Here is an 18,452-nt window from a genome sequence, read left to right on the forward strand (position 1 = left end):
TGGAAAGTAGTCCAAGTTTGGAGTTCTGTTGAGGATTAGATTAACTAATTAAATTCATAGAATTGGAAAATATGGAGAAATAGGAAACTAAAAGACATCATTTGGGGCAAGCCGTTTCATTACTCAAAGCTTCAGTCTCCCTGTCTTAGCCATAGAATGTGTTCTCCCCCTTATCTGACATTCTGTAATAATCACAATTCAAAGTGTGTATCAGAATCAGATGGGGAGCTTTTCCAAACTCTTCATAAGTAAAAAAGTGTTCATAGTAGCCTCATCATTATCTTTGGGAGTGAAGTTGGGGCACATGTATTCTGAAGCAACCATCTGATCTAATCCAGTATCTTCTCTTGAGCATGTGAAAACTTTCAGCAATTTTCTGGTACAAAAAAATCACTCAAACCTGTCAAAAACTTCAACACTGAAGTTCCAAGCACCTTGGTTGTGTCATTTTCTTGTTCTTCTTTTTAGAATCATTTATTCACTCCAATTCATTATTAATTTCCAATTCATTCAATACATTGTTATCAATAACAGTTGACGTGAGAATCAATATCAATGAAGATCATCTATCTGGGCCTGGGGTTGTGGCTCAGTGGTAGAGCATTTGCCTCACACGATTGAGACACTGGGCTCTATTCTCAGCACCACATTAAATAAATAAATAAATAAATATCTGTTTATTTGTCCATATACAACTAAATTTTTTTAAAAAAAGATCACCTATCTGGGGAGGCTTCCTGGAGGAGGTGACATTCCGAGTAGAGTCCTTGTTATGGTTCAGACTTGAGCTGTCCTCCAAAAGCTTATGTGTGAGAATACAAAAGCATTCAGAGGTGAAATGAATGGGTTATGAGAGCCTTAAACTAACAGGTGCGTGAATCCACTTGAATGGATTAACTGAATTGCTTAACCCTACCTGCTGACAAGTGGGTCACTGTGGGTGTGACATTGGGGTTTCTCCGTTTCTTTTGGCCATGTTCTTTTGGCCATCACACTTTTCCTCCAAGATGTGATGATGTTCTGCCTCCTCTTGGGTCCAGAGCAATGGAGCTGACAGTCTATGGATTGAGACCTCTAAAACTGGGAGCACCAACCCATAGGCGATCTGGGGATGTGGCTCAGTGGTACAGCACTTGCCTAACCTATGCCAGGCCCTGGTCTCCGTCCCCAGCGCCGAAGAGGGGTGACAGGGCCGAGTGGGCGACAGTGATCATTAATTAAAGAAGAGAGCAGAGAGCGGAAGAATGGACCGGTCCAAACTCTACAGGGTTTGTAGGAAGCTGGAGTGTATCCCATGGCTAGTGCGTGGACTTTAAGCAGAAGACGGATGGTCTGAATTGAATTCTGAACGTATCCTTCTGCTTGCCTGGTGTGGAATGCACTTCAGGAGAGAACCTGGAAGTGGACGGCCAGCGAGCAGGTTAGTGGACAGCTACGATCAGGGCAATAATACCAAATGGCGTGGAATTTGAACAGACGGACACGCGACAGGGCGGGGATGGGGCCTGAATACACAGAGAACTGGGTCTCCTTGAGATGAGCAGACAGGCATCTGGAGAAGCCCGTTGGCATTCCCAAGCGCAGATCTTCAGGACTGTGCGCCTTTCCCAAGCCGAGATCTTCAGGACTCTGGTTCCGCCGTCGGGACTCCGGGGGCGCTGCGGCCTCCATCGCCTCTCTAGGCTCGGCCGGCGTTACTCGTTGGCTGAGGAGGCTCTCCCGCTCGCTTCACTCGCCCAGGAGAAGTGCGCGTGCGCTATCGGGCCGGCAGGGGGCGCGCGTGCGCAGACGGGGCCGGGCGCGCGGGGGGCCGGCACCGGAAGTGTGCGGTTGCCATGTAATATCCTGGCCGCGCGGGCGCGCAAGCGGCTGAGGCGGCGTCGGAGCGGGCGCGGAGCTGGCCAGCGGGCGGCGGGGGCGGCGCCGACGGGGCCCGCGGAGGCACGCGAGGGGTCGGCGGCGCCCGGGATCCTGTGATCTGTGCGGGGCCTGCGGTTCGCTCGGTCCGGGCGGGAGGCCCGACGGCGGGAGGCAGCATGTCGGTGGCGGGGCTGAAGAAACAGTTCTACAAGGCGAGCCAGGTGAGCGGGGCCCGGCCCGAGGCGGGGGCTTGGGCGGCCGAGCGGCGGGCCAGGCCCGGCTTCGGCTCGGGCGGGGTCGCCGGCGACTGCGGGGCGGCGTTGGCACGTGTTTCGCGCTGGGAGGGCAGCGCCGGGGACCGACGGGGCCACCCTGGAGGTCCATCTCTGGGAAGGGCCGGCAGAGCCCCGCCGGGGCGAGATGCTCCCAGAGGCTGGCCGGGACGTGGACCCCGCGCCCTCCTGCCCCCCTCTAAGGCGCGACGCGGGCAGAGAAGGCGAAGAAACAAAGTCGCGAGGCTGTGGACCCCAGACTCCTGCCGGAGAGCCCAGGGGCAGGGGGAATTTGCATCTAGAGAGTTGCTTCCAAAGTCCTCTTGATGGACACGGTCCAAGTTGAAAGGGTAGAATGAAAGGCGACCCCGTCCTTCAGGCAGCCAACCCCTCTCCCCAGAAACGGGGAAATTCTCATGTTTCTTCCCCAAAATACGTGTCCACCTTCCCTGTAAAAGCAAAGCACACAGAGTGATAGATAGCCTATACTCTGCCCGACCCTGTGTTTTGTTAAATGTGTCTTGGAGAGAAAATTTCTCTACCCCGGCGTTGTTGACATTTTGGGGACAGATTGTTTTCCGGGGTGGGGCTGTCCTGGGTACTGCAGGGTGTGGTGGAGCATCCCTGGCCTCCACCAGTCCCGTGCCAGGAGCACCCTCAGTCTTGACAACCAAAAATGTCTTCAGACCTTACCCGGTGTCTTCAAGGAGCAGAAGCCCTCCCCACAACTTCTGTATTAAAACATATTCCTAGAGTTTCTTGGAATTCCTCCTGCCCCCAGAGGGAGATCTCTCTATGGTGCCCAGTCTGGCCTCAAATTCTTGGGCTCAAGTGATCCTCCTATATTAGACTCCCAAGTAACTGGAACAACTCAGGAGCCACAGCACCCAGTTTGGATCTTTCTCGTGGGCACATGGTATTCCATTGCATTAAGTTGACCACAGTTTCTTTAATTAAGTGTCTATTAATAGGTGTCTATATTATTTCCAGTAACTTACTACTACAAAAAGTACCACAGTGAGTAACCTGTGAATACCTCTACTCACGGATGGGTTTGGTTTTACAGGATAAATTCCCAGAAACAGAATGCTCAATCAAACACCAAACGTATTTTACATGTGATAGAAACAGATTTTTTGAAAAGTTTAAGACCTGCTGCCTGTAAATCTGGGGAAAGCTATGGATCCAAGAAAACTAGGCAAGTGTAAAAGTCAGTGTACAGTTTCAGATCTAAGAAACCCTAGATGCCTTGATTCCTATTGATCCATGCATTGTAGGTTAAAGATCTTGGGTGTGGAGTTCATGTGTACAGGTTCCACAGAAGAACCAACAATGACCTTAGGCAAACAGAGCTCTACCTGTAATTTGGAAAGACCCAATGAAAGGGAAGAGACATGAGTTCCCAGTAACGTGTGGCTGGTATCTTTTGCCTTTGGAAGGAAAATATAAGGACCCCAATGGTTGTCTAAGGATGAAGATATTTGGGGTCTGTCTCTATAGACAGCAGATGATAGCCAAACCCTAGAGGAAGCGAGATTTATTCCAGAGGAGTTTTAAGATTGTTGCAGAGAGTACTGCCCCTTTTTTTACCTAGCAGGGTGGAATTAAGTGGGTTGGGCCTTATCTGGCAGGCGTTTAGCCCCCACATGCCCAATGGAAGCACCTTAGAATGTGGCTCACTGGCCTGGATCCTCCTGTGGGGACAATGTCTCCAGAGATCTTGGAAGAATTCCTTTGTTCCCTCATGTAGGGAAGTTTTGAAGGCCCTGCCCTCCTCCAGCTATCAGGCCCTACTGGTGGCCCATGCAGTTCCACACAGACATTGCCAGAGGAACCTGCCTGGCCACTCAGGCCAACCACTAGAACCTTTTCTTTCCTGGGGCCTGCATTCAGATCTGTGACAGTGCCTTTAAACCTGGAAATCACAGTTCAGTGTGAGCTGGTGTTTAGGATCAGTTTACTGTTTCAACATTCCAGAGCTCTGTCCCAAAAGACTATTGTGACCCAGCCTCCTCACAGAGCTGTCTTAGCCTCCCAATCAATTATCAGGTTGTGTTCTCAGGAATCACCCTGGCTGTGTTCCATCTTCTGCAATATTTTCCACAGTCTCTGGCATCTCACTTGTTTATCTGGCTGTACACATCTATCTGCTTCTTTTCTTCTCAGTAAATCTCTTTGACCCCACCCTGTGCCTTCAGAATCCAGTCACCTGTCAAGAAGAGATTCCTTCCCTTCGGTAGTGATAGCTGACATAATGGAGTTCTCACTGTGTCACCAGGCTGCATGCTCTTAACCAGGAGTCTTGACTGGTGTCACTCTTCTGGCCTAAGATGAATGTATTCCTCTTTTATAACTCCAAATCAGCAGTGTCTGGGAGCATGTTTGGCCATCACACTTGATGGAGTGCTACAGGGATGCTTCTGAGTATCTTCCATATGGCAGATCCTTGTTCCCTAAGAATTAGGTAATTTACAGATATTAAAGCTTGTGTTTAGACCCCCTAAGACCCCCACCCCAGGTCTTTAGGAACACTCTAAATGTCTTTTGGTATCTGGTATTTTTCAGATAGTATAAGTATCATGGCTTCTTATGCTGGAATGACTCTCACTCTTTTCCTCTCCTCAATTTGGAAACGTTTGAGATTATTTTGAATTGTCATAATCTGGGGAGAAGGTACCAAAGACATCAAGTGGGTAGAGGCCAGGGATGTTGCCAAACAACATGGGATGTTTGACAGCCCTTTTCCCCTTCCAAGAATCATCCAGCCCCAAAAGGTCAGCGGTGCTGAGCTTGAGAACTCCTGAGTGGAAACATTCTGGATCTCAGAGACTTGTAACAGTGTCTAACTTGAGAAACAGAAGCTAGGAGGAGGGGGAACCTGAGCCCAGAAAGAGAAACTGGATTTCCTGCTGTGAGGCTGTGATGCTACTGAAGTCTGTGACTTCTCCTTGGTGGTGTGGTAACCACCGTAGCAGATCTTGTTCCAGTCGTCACCCAGCAGAGTCAGGTTCAGAAGCAGTTTTGTCTCAAGCGGGGGAATTTTGTAATGAGGTTTTATTTACAAGGCAGGGGAAGTCAGGATCAATAGAAGAGCAAGCAGTACAAAGTCACCTCCCTAGTGCCCAGGAAACACACTTCCTCAGCACATCTAGAATTGGGGTCTCTAGTATTTCCAGGGAAGTCAGGAAGTTTATGTACATATTTAAAACCCTACTAGCAAGATGAAAACTCAGAAACTCACTTCTTCGAGCAGTATGTGTTTGGGTGAGGTTACTTTCAGACCTAAACTGCTTGCTGGTTTCCTGATCGTTTTTTGTGGCCAGGCTGTATGGAGATTTGTGAGTGCAACTAGGGATGGCCCTGGCAGCTGCCTGGAATGCTGGCCTGTTGTCCCCTGCCCCCTTTTTGCCTGAAAGGAGGTAGACAGTTTGAAAGGAAAGATTGATCTGTCTGAGCTAAAAGTCTGTGTGTGTGTGTGTCTGTGTGTGTGTGTGTCTGTGTGTGTGTGTGTGTGTGTGTGTGTGTTGCTGGACATCAAATCTCAGGGCCTCACCCATGCTAGGCAGTGCTCTACCATACTGAGTTTACCCCAGTCTGTCTTCCATGGTTTTGAGGTATGTTGGACGCTTCCTAGACCCAGGGTCCATGCTTGGGGGGAAAGCTCATATTTCCTTTGAGAGACTTGAGGGTTAAAGGGTGCCCTAGAGGCTGGGGGCCCTGGACCTTAATCTATGAGAAAGGCAGTAGGCAGGGTAAGGAGAATTTGGTGTCTTAGAATGTCCCAAAATTCTGCTTGCTCTGACTTATTTTTGTTTTTGGTACTGGTAGTCGAACCAGGGCCTTGTGCATGCGGGGCACACGTGCTCTTATACTGAGCCCCACCCCCAGCATAGACCAGTTTTTCAGACCTCACTTTGTGGATGTGAGCTGTGGCTTTCCTAGCAAAGTGCTTGACTTATTAGTAAGAAACATGGAATGTGAAGCTCGTATCCCTTTGCTTCTATGTGAATCAAAGTGTGCAGCCCGTGCCCCGGGAGAGAGGCAATTCAGAGTTCTCTGTGTATCATCTGGAAAGAGGGTCAGGGCCAGGCACCCAAGGCTGTGCTGAGCACCCCATCCTCTGGAGCACCCTGTCCCACGGAAGGCACAAGCAGCAGATGAGGGAGTGGGTTTTGCTTTTATGGTGTCCATACCTGATGGGAACTAGTTAAGTCCACTCTGGCAAGAAGCCACAATGACCTGGCATTTGCTGTGGTATGAGGTCCCCAGGGGAATACATGGATGGTAGGTCCCGCTTTCCCTATGTAGCTTTCTGTTTCTTGCTTGCACAATGATATAAACAGTCACTGTTTGAGGCCTGAGCTGCTAGACTGTGGAGAAAGGGAAGACGTTTGAGACCATTTTTCCCTGAAGAAAACCTGGGGCTCCTTAAACTCCCACTTCCTGGCCCTGTCTGTAAAAGCAGCTCCTCCCGCTTGTCTCCCAGGCCCACTGTGATTCAGCCAGGAGGCTCTGTGACCCAGCATGCTTCCTGTCCACTCCCATTCTTAAGCCCAAACTGAATGGTCACCCTGTTCTGACTTTTTTTTTTTTTTTACTTTGGGGTGCTGGGGATAGAATCCAGGACCTCAAGCTTGCTAAGCATGCACTCTTCTACTGAGTCACACCCGCAGCCCCTGTTCTGATTTCTGCCACGTGTAACTGCTGTACATTAGGCCACATATTAGCTGAGAGCCAAAAGTTCACTTCTGACTCAGAATCCTGTGTTCTCTAAAGGCTGGTTGGAGCTCTGCAAGAGCTAATCGCCCTGCTTATCTGGGTGTGTTAACACCAAGCCCCACCATGCTTAATTGTAGTCCTTGTGCCACTTAATCACAGCCTGCTAGGTGAGGGGTTCACAGTATCTCCCTCTTCCCTTGTTGAAATTGGGTGTATCACATCTTTCAGACCCTAGACTTACCAAAGACTCAGAAAGGTCCTCAAAAACGTTTGCCCACGCTCACCTATCCATCAGCCTCTTGTTGGGGTAGCCACCATGGGAGTACTAGTGCACTTGGGGATGAGCTCCCCAGTTTCTCTTTCAGTTGGCCATATGCTCATCGTGCACACTGATTCCTCCTGTTCCTCAAAAAATCTTTCATGTGGGCCCATCCAGCTCAGACCTGCTGTTGACCTCTGTGTCTGCGTCCAGTGACCTTTGGCCCAGGGACCTAGGTTGCAGTTGTGTCCTGGCTCCTACTTAAGTCCTTGTCCTCCTTTTCCCTTGTCTCCAATGTTCTGAAACTGATCTGATCTGAGGAAAGTTAGTTTTTAATTTGGAAAGTGCAGCCAGCTTCCCTGATAGGCTTTCAGAGGCAAGGCACATTTTGGCACTGTAGCAGGTGGGTGGAAGGAGGAACGGAAAATTGCCTCCTACCCTTCTGTTTGCTGCAGGCTGGAGGTCTCTAAGGCCTAGGAGGGTTCCTTCAGTAGGGCTTCAGGCTTCTTGAGACTTTTTAGCCCCAGGAGTGTGGGGGTCAGGAGCTCAGCAGACCCACTGAGGGTCTTACACCCTCTCTTATCAACCCCTCATGGCTTTTTTAACAAACCTGGGAAGTGTCCTGGTGGGCTCTTCTGGTCCCTTTTCAGAGCTGTCCTTAGAAAGCTGGGGGAGAGTGTGTAGGCTGCTTAGCAGCTGGTGCCTGCCTCTACCCCCTCTCCCCACCCCCTCCGTGCAGCCAGGCCTGGCAGGCACTTTTCCTGAGCACTCATCTGGGGTTCGTTTCTGCTCATTTCCCATTAGGCAGTCATAGGGCCCCACACGCATGTTCCTAGAGGATGACTGCGTCTTCCTTTTCCACTTGGCTCCTAGAAAAACTTGCTGACTGGGCCCTGAGCATGGGGTCATGTGGAGACTTCCCCACCAGGGCCGGAAAATAGATGCTGTTTCCTTCCTGGACCTGACTCAGCACTGGCCCACTGACCGCTTTGGACAGGACTGTGGCTGGTTAGTTTCCCCACCTGGCTACAAACCCCAGCACCCTACGTGGATATCTGCAGGACCTCACAGTCCTGGTAGATACCATGATTTCTGGGAGTACTAGATACCCAGTGAAGCCTCCAGGGCGGGAGGCTGTCCTTCCCCATCCGTCTCTGCCCTTGCCCAGGCATCCTTCTGGTCTCAGGAGTAATGAGATCCTGGCTCAAAATTGCAGATAGATTTGGGGATTGAGTATTCCAGTGTCCTTGTCACTGGCTTATAAGCTCTTTGCAGACAGAACTAAGTATTTCTGCTCACCATTATAGCCTTATTGAGCTTAGTCCCTGGCATGTCCCAGGAACTCGGTGAATATTGGTTAAAAGGGTAAATGGCCTTGCAAAGCAGCCCCTAAAGAAGAGAAGAATGTCCCCAGGGGGCCTGGGGTACAGTCAAGCTAGCTGTTTTCTGGCATTTTGGACCTTCTAAAGCCCTTACCTGGGTCCCAGTTTTCAATCCCACCCTCTTCCTCTCTGGGTGACACAGTCAAACTGGTCTGCTCTGCTGTACTCTGAGCCCTATATGCCCATGTTCTCTGCCTCCTGTCTGGTGGCACTGTCTGTCCTCTTCTTGCCTGCCTGTAACGCCCTGTGCCTCTCCTTCACCCTCACATCTTGTGGGACTGCCTGCTGGAGGGGCGTCTTCCCCTGTGAGCAGCTGGCCTCTTGGCTTCCCACCCACATCACAGTCCTGTCCTGCACCAGCTGTGCTCTTCTCCCATCAGACAGCAGCTCCTGAGGGCCAGGCCAAGCTGGACACCTTGTGCCAGGCCTGGGGCCTACTGGGTAATGTCTTGCCCACAGGCTCATCAGAATTACACATAACCAGGTCAAGTTAGTGTGCTCCTTCTCAGGCAGGAGTGGGGCCTCCCACAGCGTCCCTAATGGCATCCCAACACCAGTTCTACTCTCTTGACCTGGTTTCTGCTCAGTCCTGGCAGAGTTCCAAGGACTTGGGTAGTTGAGAAGACCTTTGAGAACTTGGTCAGGAACAAGTCCAACTAGTCTAAAAAAAATTAGGAAGCTCAGAGATTGTTCTCTTTGGCTTAGGTTGTACTCCAGGCACAGTGACCAAGAATGACCTGCACTCAGCTGAGGCCAGAAGGGCCTGGCTGGTGTCTTAAGTAATCTGGTAACATGGATCCCACCAAGCAGGCCCTGTGGAGCAGAGATAGGATGTCCACTTTCCTCCTTGAAGGAGCCAGGCCTAGAGTTCCTAGGACTGCCCAGCCTCGAGGCCTCCTTGGAGAGGGTATTTTCCTCACTTCTGATTTTCCCTAAGATAAATCATGCCCTAGCCTCCAAAAACCTGCTCCCCAGGTCCAGGCCCTTTCTTAGACTTAACTCTCTAAACCTCACTGTGCCTGACACTCACCTCCCAGATTCCACACCGAGGCCTGTTTTCTTTTTTTGATACCTGGGATTGAGCCTGGGTACAGTTCAGTGACCGCTTATGGGTGCTTTAAGCTCTTAAGCCACATCTCCAACCCTTTTTATTTTTTATTTTGAGACAGGGTCTTGCAAACTTACTTAGGGCCTCACTAGTTTAGGCTAACCTAGGCTAAACCTAACTAGTTTGAGGCTAACCTCTGTTTGTTTGTTTGTTCGTTTATTTATTTTTGTATGTGGTGCTTAGGATACAGCCCAGTGCTTTACACGTGCTAGGCAAGCGCTCTGCCACTGAGCCACAACCCCAGCCCTCTCGTCCCTTTTCCTCCCCCATCATGGGAATTATAATACATGGGCTCCCAAGAGTCCCTCCTCAACCCTGCCATGAGCTGACTGTGGCAGGAAGGTAGGTAGGTGGCCTTCAGTTTGGACCCAGAATTGGTGGGTGTCACATGTTCAGGCAGTTGTGAAGTGTGATATTTCAGCCATCCCATTGTGCTGTGTGTCCCTGAGGGGTGTAGCCAGCTGGGGGTTGCTCTCCAGGCACAGGATCAGCTCTCTGGTCCAGAGAGAGATGGACCTGGGGTACACCAAAGGTGCCCACGCTGCTTTCAGCTGAGACCTCCATTAGTGCAGGTGCCAGAACCCATATGTCCACTTTTGCTTTGCACAGGGAAACTGAGCTTGCAGAAGAATGTGCACCTGTACCCTCCCAGGCCCCTCCCCCTCCATCGCTAGGGCCTTGGCAGGATCATATAGGTGTCCATCCTAGTTGTTATTCTTTCAGAATTTTCAAACATACTTTCTTGCTGAAATGTATCCTAGCCCCCAAATCAACACTCAAGTTCTTTCACAGTCATTCATGGATGTGCACAGAGTAGTGAAAAATTTATCTTCCCTATATCTCCCAGCTAGGGCCACAGGCTGCAGCGCTGTTGTGCTGTCCCAGCTGTCATGCTGCAAACCAGGATTCTCTCGAGGTCTGCTTAGTGCCGTGTTTTTCACATTCTGGGGACTTTGGCTGGTGTTTAATGTGATCCCTGAGGGCTAGGGACTGTGATGAGCCTCAAAGAGGAAGCACTAATGTTAGAAAAGCCCCAGGTATGAGCACTAGGATTTACTGTTGACTGTGGGGTCAGCATGAATGAATCAGAGTCGTCTTTAACAAACATACAGAACAACATCATGTGTTGATCAACTGACGAAAGGCCAGCAGGTACCTACCCACAGCATGTTTCCTCTGAGAGCAATGGTCAGTGTTAATCAGCTTTCTTTCTCTATAACGTTCCCAAGGGAGCCAACTTTTTAAAGAAAAAAGTTTACTTTGGCTCAGAGTTGGAAGGTTCCAATTTATTGCTGGGTTGGCTTGTTGCTTTAGGCCTATGGCAAGGCAGGGAACATGTGGTGGAACAAAACAGCTCACCTCCTGGCCAAGGAGCCAGGGGCCTACCAGGCCCTGCCTCTTTTTTTTTTTTTTTTTATACTGGGGAATTGAACTCAGGGGCACTCGACCACTGAGCCATACCCCCAGCCCTATTTTGTATTTTATTTAGAGACAGGGTCTCATGGAGTTGCTTAGCACCTTGTGGTTGCTGAGGCTGACTTTGAACTCGCGATCCTCCTGTCTCAGCCTCCTGAGCTACTAGGATTACAGGTGTGAGCCAACTCGCTTGGCCCAGGCCCTACCTCTTAAAGGTACCATTATCTTCCAGTAGCCCCAAGCTGGGGGCCAAGCCTTTAACATGTGGGTATTTAGCGGACACTTAAAGTTCAAGCTGTAGCCAAGTGTGTATGGGTCTCTATTCCCACCTAACCTCCAGTTTAATGACTGAGTTAGTATGAATTAAGTGGAATTGTAGAAACTGGCCACGTGTTCAGATGTGTGCAGAAAATGATCTTTCTTGTCCAACCCTGAGGATACCCCACACCCAGAAACCCCTCTATCAATCCTATCCCTCATGCTTAGGGCCATCCTGAGCTTGGTGGCACACTTCTTCTGACAGAAGAATGCTGGAGGCTCATGCCAGACACTCTTCTTAATGACCCTCCATATCTTCAAGGTGGACCTTTCAAAATCCTGTCTGGGCTGTTTCTGAGCCAGCCCTTACTAGCACAGATCTCCATGTCCCCTTCTTTCTCCCTTTCCTCACATTTTCTTCCTTCCTCCTTCAAAGCCAGTGCCAGGCCCTCGCCTTTGTGGCGCATCTGTGGCCCTCTCCCTGCACAGAACACCAGGTGTCTCCTGCCTGAAGGCCTCCCTCTAACCTGGGGCATCGTTAGTGTGTGCCTGTGTTATCTCTGTTCTTTTCTCACCTGGCTGGACATGTGAAAATAATGAGATACTTGTTGAATGAACAAGCACAACCTTAAAAAGATAGATCCAGTCAGCTGACTCTAGCCCCGGAGAGTCACCCTCCCACTTGAGAGTGGGTCAGCCCAGGCCAGAAGAGCATCCCAGACGCATATGATGGTGGCTATAATTGAAATAGGGCTGATGATGATGCGCCTATGAGTGTCGCGACACACGACTAAACCAGTCAGGGTCACTCCCAGTGAACTGGGCTGGCACAAAATAATCACACAGAGACAAAGAAATACCTTTTTCTTTGGGTTCTATGACAACTCCTTTGACCCAGCTCCCACAAAGGGGGTAAGGCAGGCGAGAAAGAGAAAGAGCACACCTTGAACCCTGTTTTATTTGGGGAGAAGCCATTCAGATGAGGCAAGGGGCCAGGTTGCAAGCGGGGGTAGTCTAGCTTCTTGATGTCTTACAGGTCAGCAGGTTGACTGACCTTGGAAGGCCACGCTCATCTCATGTGTTGTGTGATGATCAAAGACAGAGCAAGCAAAAGGAACACACATACGTGCACAGCCCAGAGAGAGCTGCATCGCCAGTCCAGTTCAGTGTACTCAGAATGCTCACACTCACAGCCCATGGCTGGCTCGCCCCGTCTCCACATTCCCATTGCTCAAAGCTAGGGGGCATTCAGCTCCTGTGTGGCAGCTCCCGACATAATGGGGAGCAACCATGCTCTTTGTGTGGGAGGGGAACCCGAATGGTTCACACATGCCACAGGCTCTGAAGTGGGAAAGATTGGGGTGTAGGAAGAGGATAGAAGGAGTGATCCGAGTCTCCAGTACAAGCGACCCCACCCTGGGCACTTCCTTGGGTCATCAGGAGGGGGAAGGCCCAGGTTGCTTTCCCCATCATCCAAGGGCCAGGCAGCATCTGTCTGTGGGTCGGTCCTTCCAGAGAGCAACAGTGGTGCTGGAGGAACCCTGGCCACTTGGGAGAGATTAGAAGACTCTACAGCTCTCAGCTCAGGGAGTGGCTGTGCCAGACCCTGGCACAGAGCAACTCCACAAAAGCAAAATGAGGCCTCCGGAGAAGACCAGAGGACAGGGCTGCTTTTCTTTTGCAAAAAATTTAAAATCTCAATCACAGGGCATCGCTAAGTACTTTGAGTTTGCACTGCAGCACCTGTCTGTCCCCTTTGGGTCCCCTAGAGTCTCCTATGCAGATTGTGGGCCTTGTGTCCTGGGAGAGATTGTGCATCAGCCCCACGTCTGAGGGTGGGATGTCCTTAGAAGGATCTCTTTGCCAGGCCGGAAGCAGATAGAAGGATGCACAGGGCGTTAGGGTTCACTGCTGTGTAGGCAGGGTGATGGGGCAGCAGGAAGAGGCCCTGGGGCCATGGGACTGCTGGGCATCAGACACAGGGGAGCTTCTCCACAGGCCTTCACATTGAGCCATTTGTCTCTTAGCACTGTTCCTTTTCTCCCTGCTTCTTCCCCCACGAGAGAGCACAGTGGTCTATTTGCATGTTCACAGAGGCCATTTGCATGTTCGTCTGGCATGGGGAGCTGTGTGGTGCTGGGTTACAACCCAGCACCCGCCTCAAGAGCCCATGGCACAGCGTGGGTTCAGTCTGCCCTCCATGCTTTGACTCTGTCCCAGTGGTTTGTGTGTGTGCAATCCAGAGGTGGGTGTTACTCCAAGAAGGATGTTCTTTTTGTCCTTCTAAAAGAAGAGTGTCCATATAGCCTCTCAATCCAGGAAAACTGGGTGCCAGTGCCATAAGAGGGGCTGAAGGAAAAGCCCTCTCCAAGCTTCTGTGGGCTGCACCTCCCCGGTGTGTGGTAGAGTGGGTAGTGTGGGATCTGCAGAGCAGCATGTGGTTCCTGAAGTACCTGCACACCTATGTCCTACAGCAGGCCCTTTGTAATCCCCCTGCTCTACAGCTGAGGAACCTGAGGCTAGGGGAGTTTGCAGTTTGGAGGGCACTTTATCCTCCCCACAATACACACAGTGCTGGGGCTGGAACCCAGAGCCTCTTGCATGCCAGGCAAATGCCCTGCTACTGCACTAAACCTCAAACCCTGAGTTTGCATTCTTTCTTACAGTGACAGCCTTGATGGACAGAGCAGAGCAGAGCAGACCCAGTCTTGAGACTGCCATTCTCAGCTCCCCTCCCCTTCCCTGTCACCTGCCCTGCCTTGTGACTTAGTGGGCATGACTGTTTTGATTTGTTATTGACACACTGAGAGCAGGTACATTCGTTTGTTATTTATTTATTATCTCTATAAATATTATTATTATCCCAGCAAATATTCAGTAGCCAAGCACATGGATCCAGGGCTTCATGTACCTCTACTAACCCTGTTGATGCCCAGCCCTGCTGTCGGAAACACATATTTGGGGACAGAATATGTTGGGGTGGGCAGAGGATGCCAGCTGTTCCCTGGTAGTGGTACACAAATGTAACCACGGAAGAGGTCCAGTCTCACAGGCAGGTAAAGGGCCTAAGAACTTCTGTTCTCCATTGTGTGGCCTGAGGGGGATCCTGGGAAAAGCCACACACTCCCTAGACCTCACAGGTGTGGGTGCTCTGGCCTCCCCACGGGCACAAGGGGCAGTGTCAGCAAGTGCTGTGTGTACCTCAAGGAGGAGAGGCCACCAGTCCCACTGCTATAGTGTAAATGGCAAAGAGGCAACAGCCACTGGCCAGTGCCCACCTGTAGCAGCCCAGTGCCCGCAGCTTCCTCCTCTGTGTGTCCTGGGGTGGTTAGTGCTAAGATTCAATCAGCTCCAGGTTTTCAGGACCAGCTCTGACATGTAAAGGGCAGGTGCCCTTTGTGTTTAGTGGGTGAAAACCAGGAACTAGAGGCAGTACAGATGCCTGGGCTCTGGGCCGGGCTGCCCTCAGGGTGATCGAAGCCAGCATCTAACACAGCCCAGCTGACAACACATTCAGCAGACACCCAGGTGTGGGCCCCTCTGACTGCCTCTCCGCTTGCTCATCCACCCTGCCCTGTGCTGTCCTTGGTGTTATGACCTGCTGGGGCACATTTGGTAGTCAGGGCTCAGAATTCTGGTTTCCCTGATCCTGGCCACATGTGACCTGGCAAAGGCACATTTGTCAGCCCAGCTTCTCACCAGCTGCTGCTGAGAAGGTTTGGGGACTGTTTCTGTTTGGCTTTCAAAGGAATTTGCCTTTCTAGTATCCTGGAAAGGATAGCCAGACTCCATACCCATGGTTTTCTCAGGGGGTGGCTGTCCATAACAAACACCCCATGCCAGGGCCCTCAGAATAGTCCAGTCCCCCAGCATACAGGCCAGATCTGGCCTAGCTTGCTTTGTTCTTTGTGATTTTTCCCAAACCTTCAGCTCTCTTGTGAGGGAGCCAGCTGTGGGAGTGGGACTGACAGCCTCCAGCCAGGGCCAGCCCTCCTCCAGCCCCCAGAAGCAACATACCAGAACTTGCTGAAGGAACAGCATCCTCTGGCTGGCTTCCCAGAGCTCAGCCCCCTCCAGGGGTGGGGTGTGGCAGCAGGAACCCCAGAAGTCTCAGGCTCTGTTTTTCATTCCAGGGTAGATATGGCTCTGGCTCAGGGTATGGCAACGGGGGAGGCCATAGATGAGCAGATGGAGGCACGGTGATAGGTGATGTGAGACAGGACAGGGCGACAGGATGAGGGGCTGGCTCAGGGCTCGCACAGCAGGGTCCATGGAGGGGCAGCACAGACAGGAGCAACCAAGGGAAAGGTCCTGTGGTGGGCATGAGGTTGGCACCTTTATGGAACAGAAAGCAGGTGGGGCAGAGACTTGCAAGGAGAGATGGCCTTTAAAAGTGGAAGGGGTTGGGCTGGGGCTGGGGCTCAGCAGCAGCGCACTTTCCTGGCATGTGTGAGGCACTGGGTTCGATTCTCAGCACTGTGTATGAATAAATAAAAAATAAAGGTCTATCAACAACTACAAAAAACAAAAAGTTGAAGGGGCCTTAGGGACTGGGGGATGGCACCTGTGTTTCAGGAGGGGGTAGGAACGGGCTCTAGGCTCTAAGTCAGTCACCCTGGCATATCAGTCCCCAGGGAGCTGTGACCCTCCTTGGGCCCTGCACCTCTAAGCTGTGCTCTCAGTGTGATACAGAGGCGGTCCAGTGCTGTCGCAAGCCAAGCAGTCCCCGCCTGACCTGCCTGACAGGATTGTGCATCCCGTCCCATGATCAGGCTCTTCCTGAAGGGCTCTTGCGTCAGCCTTGCCTTTGATGAGAGATTTGTTCTTCCTAGAGCGCCTTATCATTTCCATGCACGTGTGAAAAGCTGATCATGCCTCAGCCAGCAACGCCCCACAGGCTCCTGAAGCAGAGCTGTGCTGCCCTGCCCAGCAGGGACTCTGGGGACTTATTGCCTCATTTGTTTGTGGCTTGGGTTTTTCTTTTTATAAGTTTTTGTCTGAAATTTATTTTATCAGCTTGTGACATGCAGCCAACTTGACCCCAAGATGAAAAACTAAATGTAGAGGCTGATTTCTGTTTGGAAGCTGCTGCTCTGGTGGTAGGAGCAGGGTCTGTGGCCTAATTTGGAGCCAGCCTCTTCTCTAGCAGGTTTGTGCCCACATTAGGTCAGCTAATGCTGTCCCAGCACCCTGATGGCCCCTGGTCCTAAAAGAGCACTGGGGAAGGGGGGCCAAAATCAGGGTGTAGGCGCAGCCTCTGTATAGAGGAAGGTGTGGGAGCCCAGGACTCCCTCAGCTTCATCAAATGCTTGGAGTGCTGACTGGCCATGGACAGAGTGGCCTCCTCCTCTTTCCATCTGTTGAGTGAAGACACCTGCCCTGAGGTTATACCTGAGCCAGGTGAGTGAGGAGGGCCCAGATGATGAAGGAGCCAGCTGGGCATTAGATGGAGAGAGCAGCGAAGTGTCCATGCCACATTTGAGGCCAGGCAGTCCTGCCCTGCCCACAGACACTGGCAGAGCACTGGCCTGCTGAAGCAGAAGAAAGGATGTGCCCTCCCAGACATGGCAAAGCAACCAGGGACTGGTAGGCCGTGAGTGGAAGAGGGGCCAGTGTTCAGTGCCCTGCTGCTTGTGGGGAAAACCTGGCAACTCTGATGGCAATCCCAGGGCTGCCTGTTAGAGCTGGACCTGGAGAGCATTCTCATCTTGTAGATGAGGAAGCAAGGGTTGCTGCAGGAGTCCCCAGAGGAGCTGAGGACAAGGACCATGATCTGCCAATCTCAGGCCACTGCCCCACACACTGGCTTCTGGCTAGGCTGGCTGTGAGGGGAATGCCCATTCCCTCCCCTCCACCACCCACAGGGAGCTGGGCCAGCAGGGTGTGAGCCTTCTTACCCCTTTCTAAGGACCGCTGAGTCACCTCTGAGGGAGGGGTGGAAGACTGAAGCCATCCGCCTATCTTGTCCTCACTGGGACTGGAGGAGCAAGAAACAACACTGCAACTCCTGTGGCTGCCTTGTCGCACAGTGCAGTGTTGTGGGCGCCCTGTGTGCCAGGCAGTGCACAGGTCCCGGGGTAGCGAGGAGTGCTGGCAACTGCTGTGTGGGGCACTGGGTCAGCCAGGTGTCCATCACCCACCGGACTGCAAGATGATGTACTGGTCATGGTGGGAAACAAGGCCCACGGAGACAGAGGGGGTGCTGAGTTAGAACATGTGCTTGGAATGGCTTCCTTAACAGGAAGTGACACCAGAGCCTAGGCCTCCAAAGCCAAGTAGCAGTTTGTCCAGAGCAGAACAAATGGGCAAGGGAGGCAAATCCCAAAGAGGCCCTGAGCTGCCAAACAGCGAGGGCTGTGTGTGGACAGGGGGCATGGGTAAGGCCTGCGGGTGGCAGGCTAGGGAGCAGGCCACACTGGAGTCCTAGGGGAAGATGCCAGGGTGGGGGCCTTCCAAGGGTCTCAGACCGAGGACCTCATCGGGAACGGATGATGTGGACAGAAACCTCCATCAGGACTGGTGACTTCGCTGTCAACACAGATGAGTTCTTTCCAGCCCTGTGCAGAAGGGGTGGCCATGCCTGTAGCTGCCCTGTCTGCCACTAGACAGTACCGTTTTCTGTCGCAGGGGCAATGACACACAGAGCTGCCTCTTACAGCCTGTCTGTTGTGACAGCCACTGAATGATCTTGTCCATTTGCTGTTGCCATTACTGTCTAAAGCAGCTCCCTTCTGACAGCAGCCCCTCTGCCTCCTGTCCAGGCAGTGCTGGGCCACAGACGCATGGTTCAGGTACCCCTCTCACTATAGGTTCCCTCCCTGCCTCCTGCAGCCTATGCAGGAAGAGGGGCAGCAGCTATCACTGGGAATGCTCTCAGCTCCCTGCCTTTCAGGCAGCAAATTGTAGCCAGGCACAGTGGTGCAAGCCTATAATCCCAGTAGCTCAGAAGGATCACAAGTTCAAAGCCAGCCCCAGTTACATAGCGATGCCCTATCTCAAAATAAAAAGGGCTGGGGATGTGGCTCAGTGGTTAAGTGCCCCTGGATTCAATCCCTGGTACCAAAAAACAAAAAACACAAAGTTGGGCTGGGGATGTGGCTCAAGCGGTAGCGCGCTCACCTGGCATGCGTGCGGCCAGGGTTCGATCCTCAACACCACATATAAACAAAGATGTTGTG

At 51.7% G+C, this 18,452-nt stretch overlaps 1 protein-coding gene across 4 annotated transcripts in view; it reads left to right on the forward strand.

Annotated features, from left to right (window-relative positions):
- Positions 1 to 1,879: 1,879 nt before the first annotated feature.
- Sh3gl1 (SH3 domain containing GRB2 like 1, endophilin A2) overlaps positions 1,880 to 18,452 on the forward strand; it is a 29,057-nt gene continuing 12,484 nt past the window's right edge. For all 4 annotated transcript variants that reach the window (XM_076851320.1, XM_076851328.1, XM_076851338.2 and 1 more), the window contains exon 1: positions 1,880 to 2,081. In XM_076851320.1, the coding sequence (XP_076707435.1) occupies positions 2,037 to 2,081 (45 nt within the window). In that variant the 5' untranslated portion in view covers positions 1,880 to 2,036. The remainder of the gene's footprint in view (positions 2,082 to 18,452) is intronic.

Source organism: Callospermophilus lateralis, chromosome 1 (assembly GCF_048772815.1).
Source record: "Callospermophilus lateralis isolate mCalLat2 chromosome 1, mCalLat2.hap1, whole genome shotgun sequence".
Lineage (NCBI taxonomy): Eukaryota > Metazoa > Chordata > Mammalia > Rodentia > Sciuridae > Callospermophilus > Callospermophilus lateralis.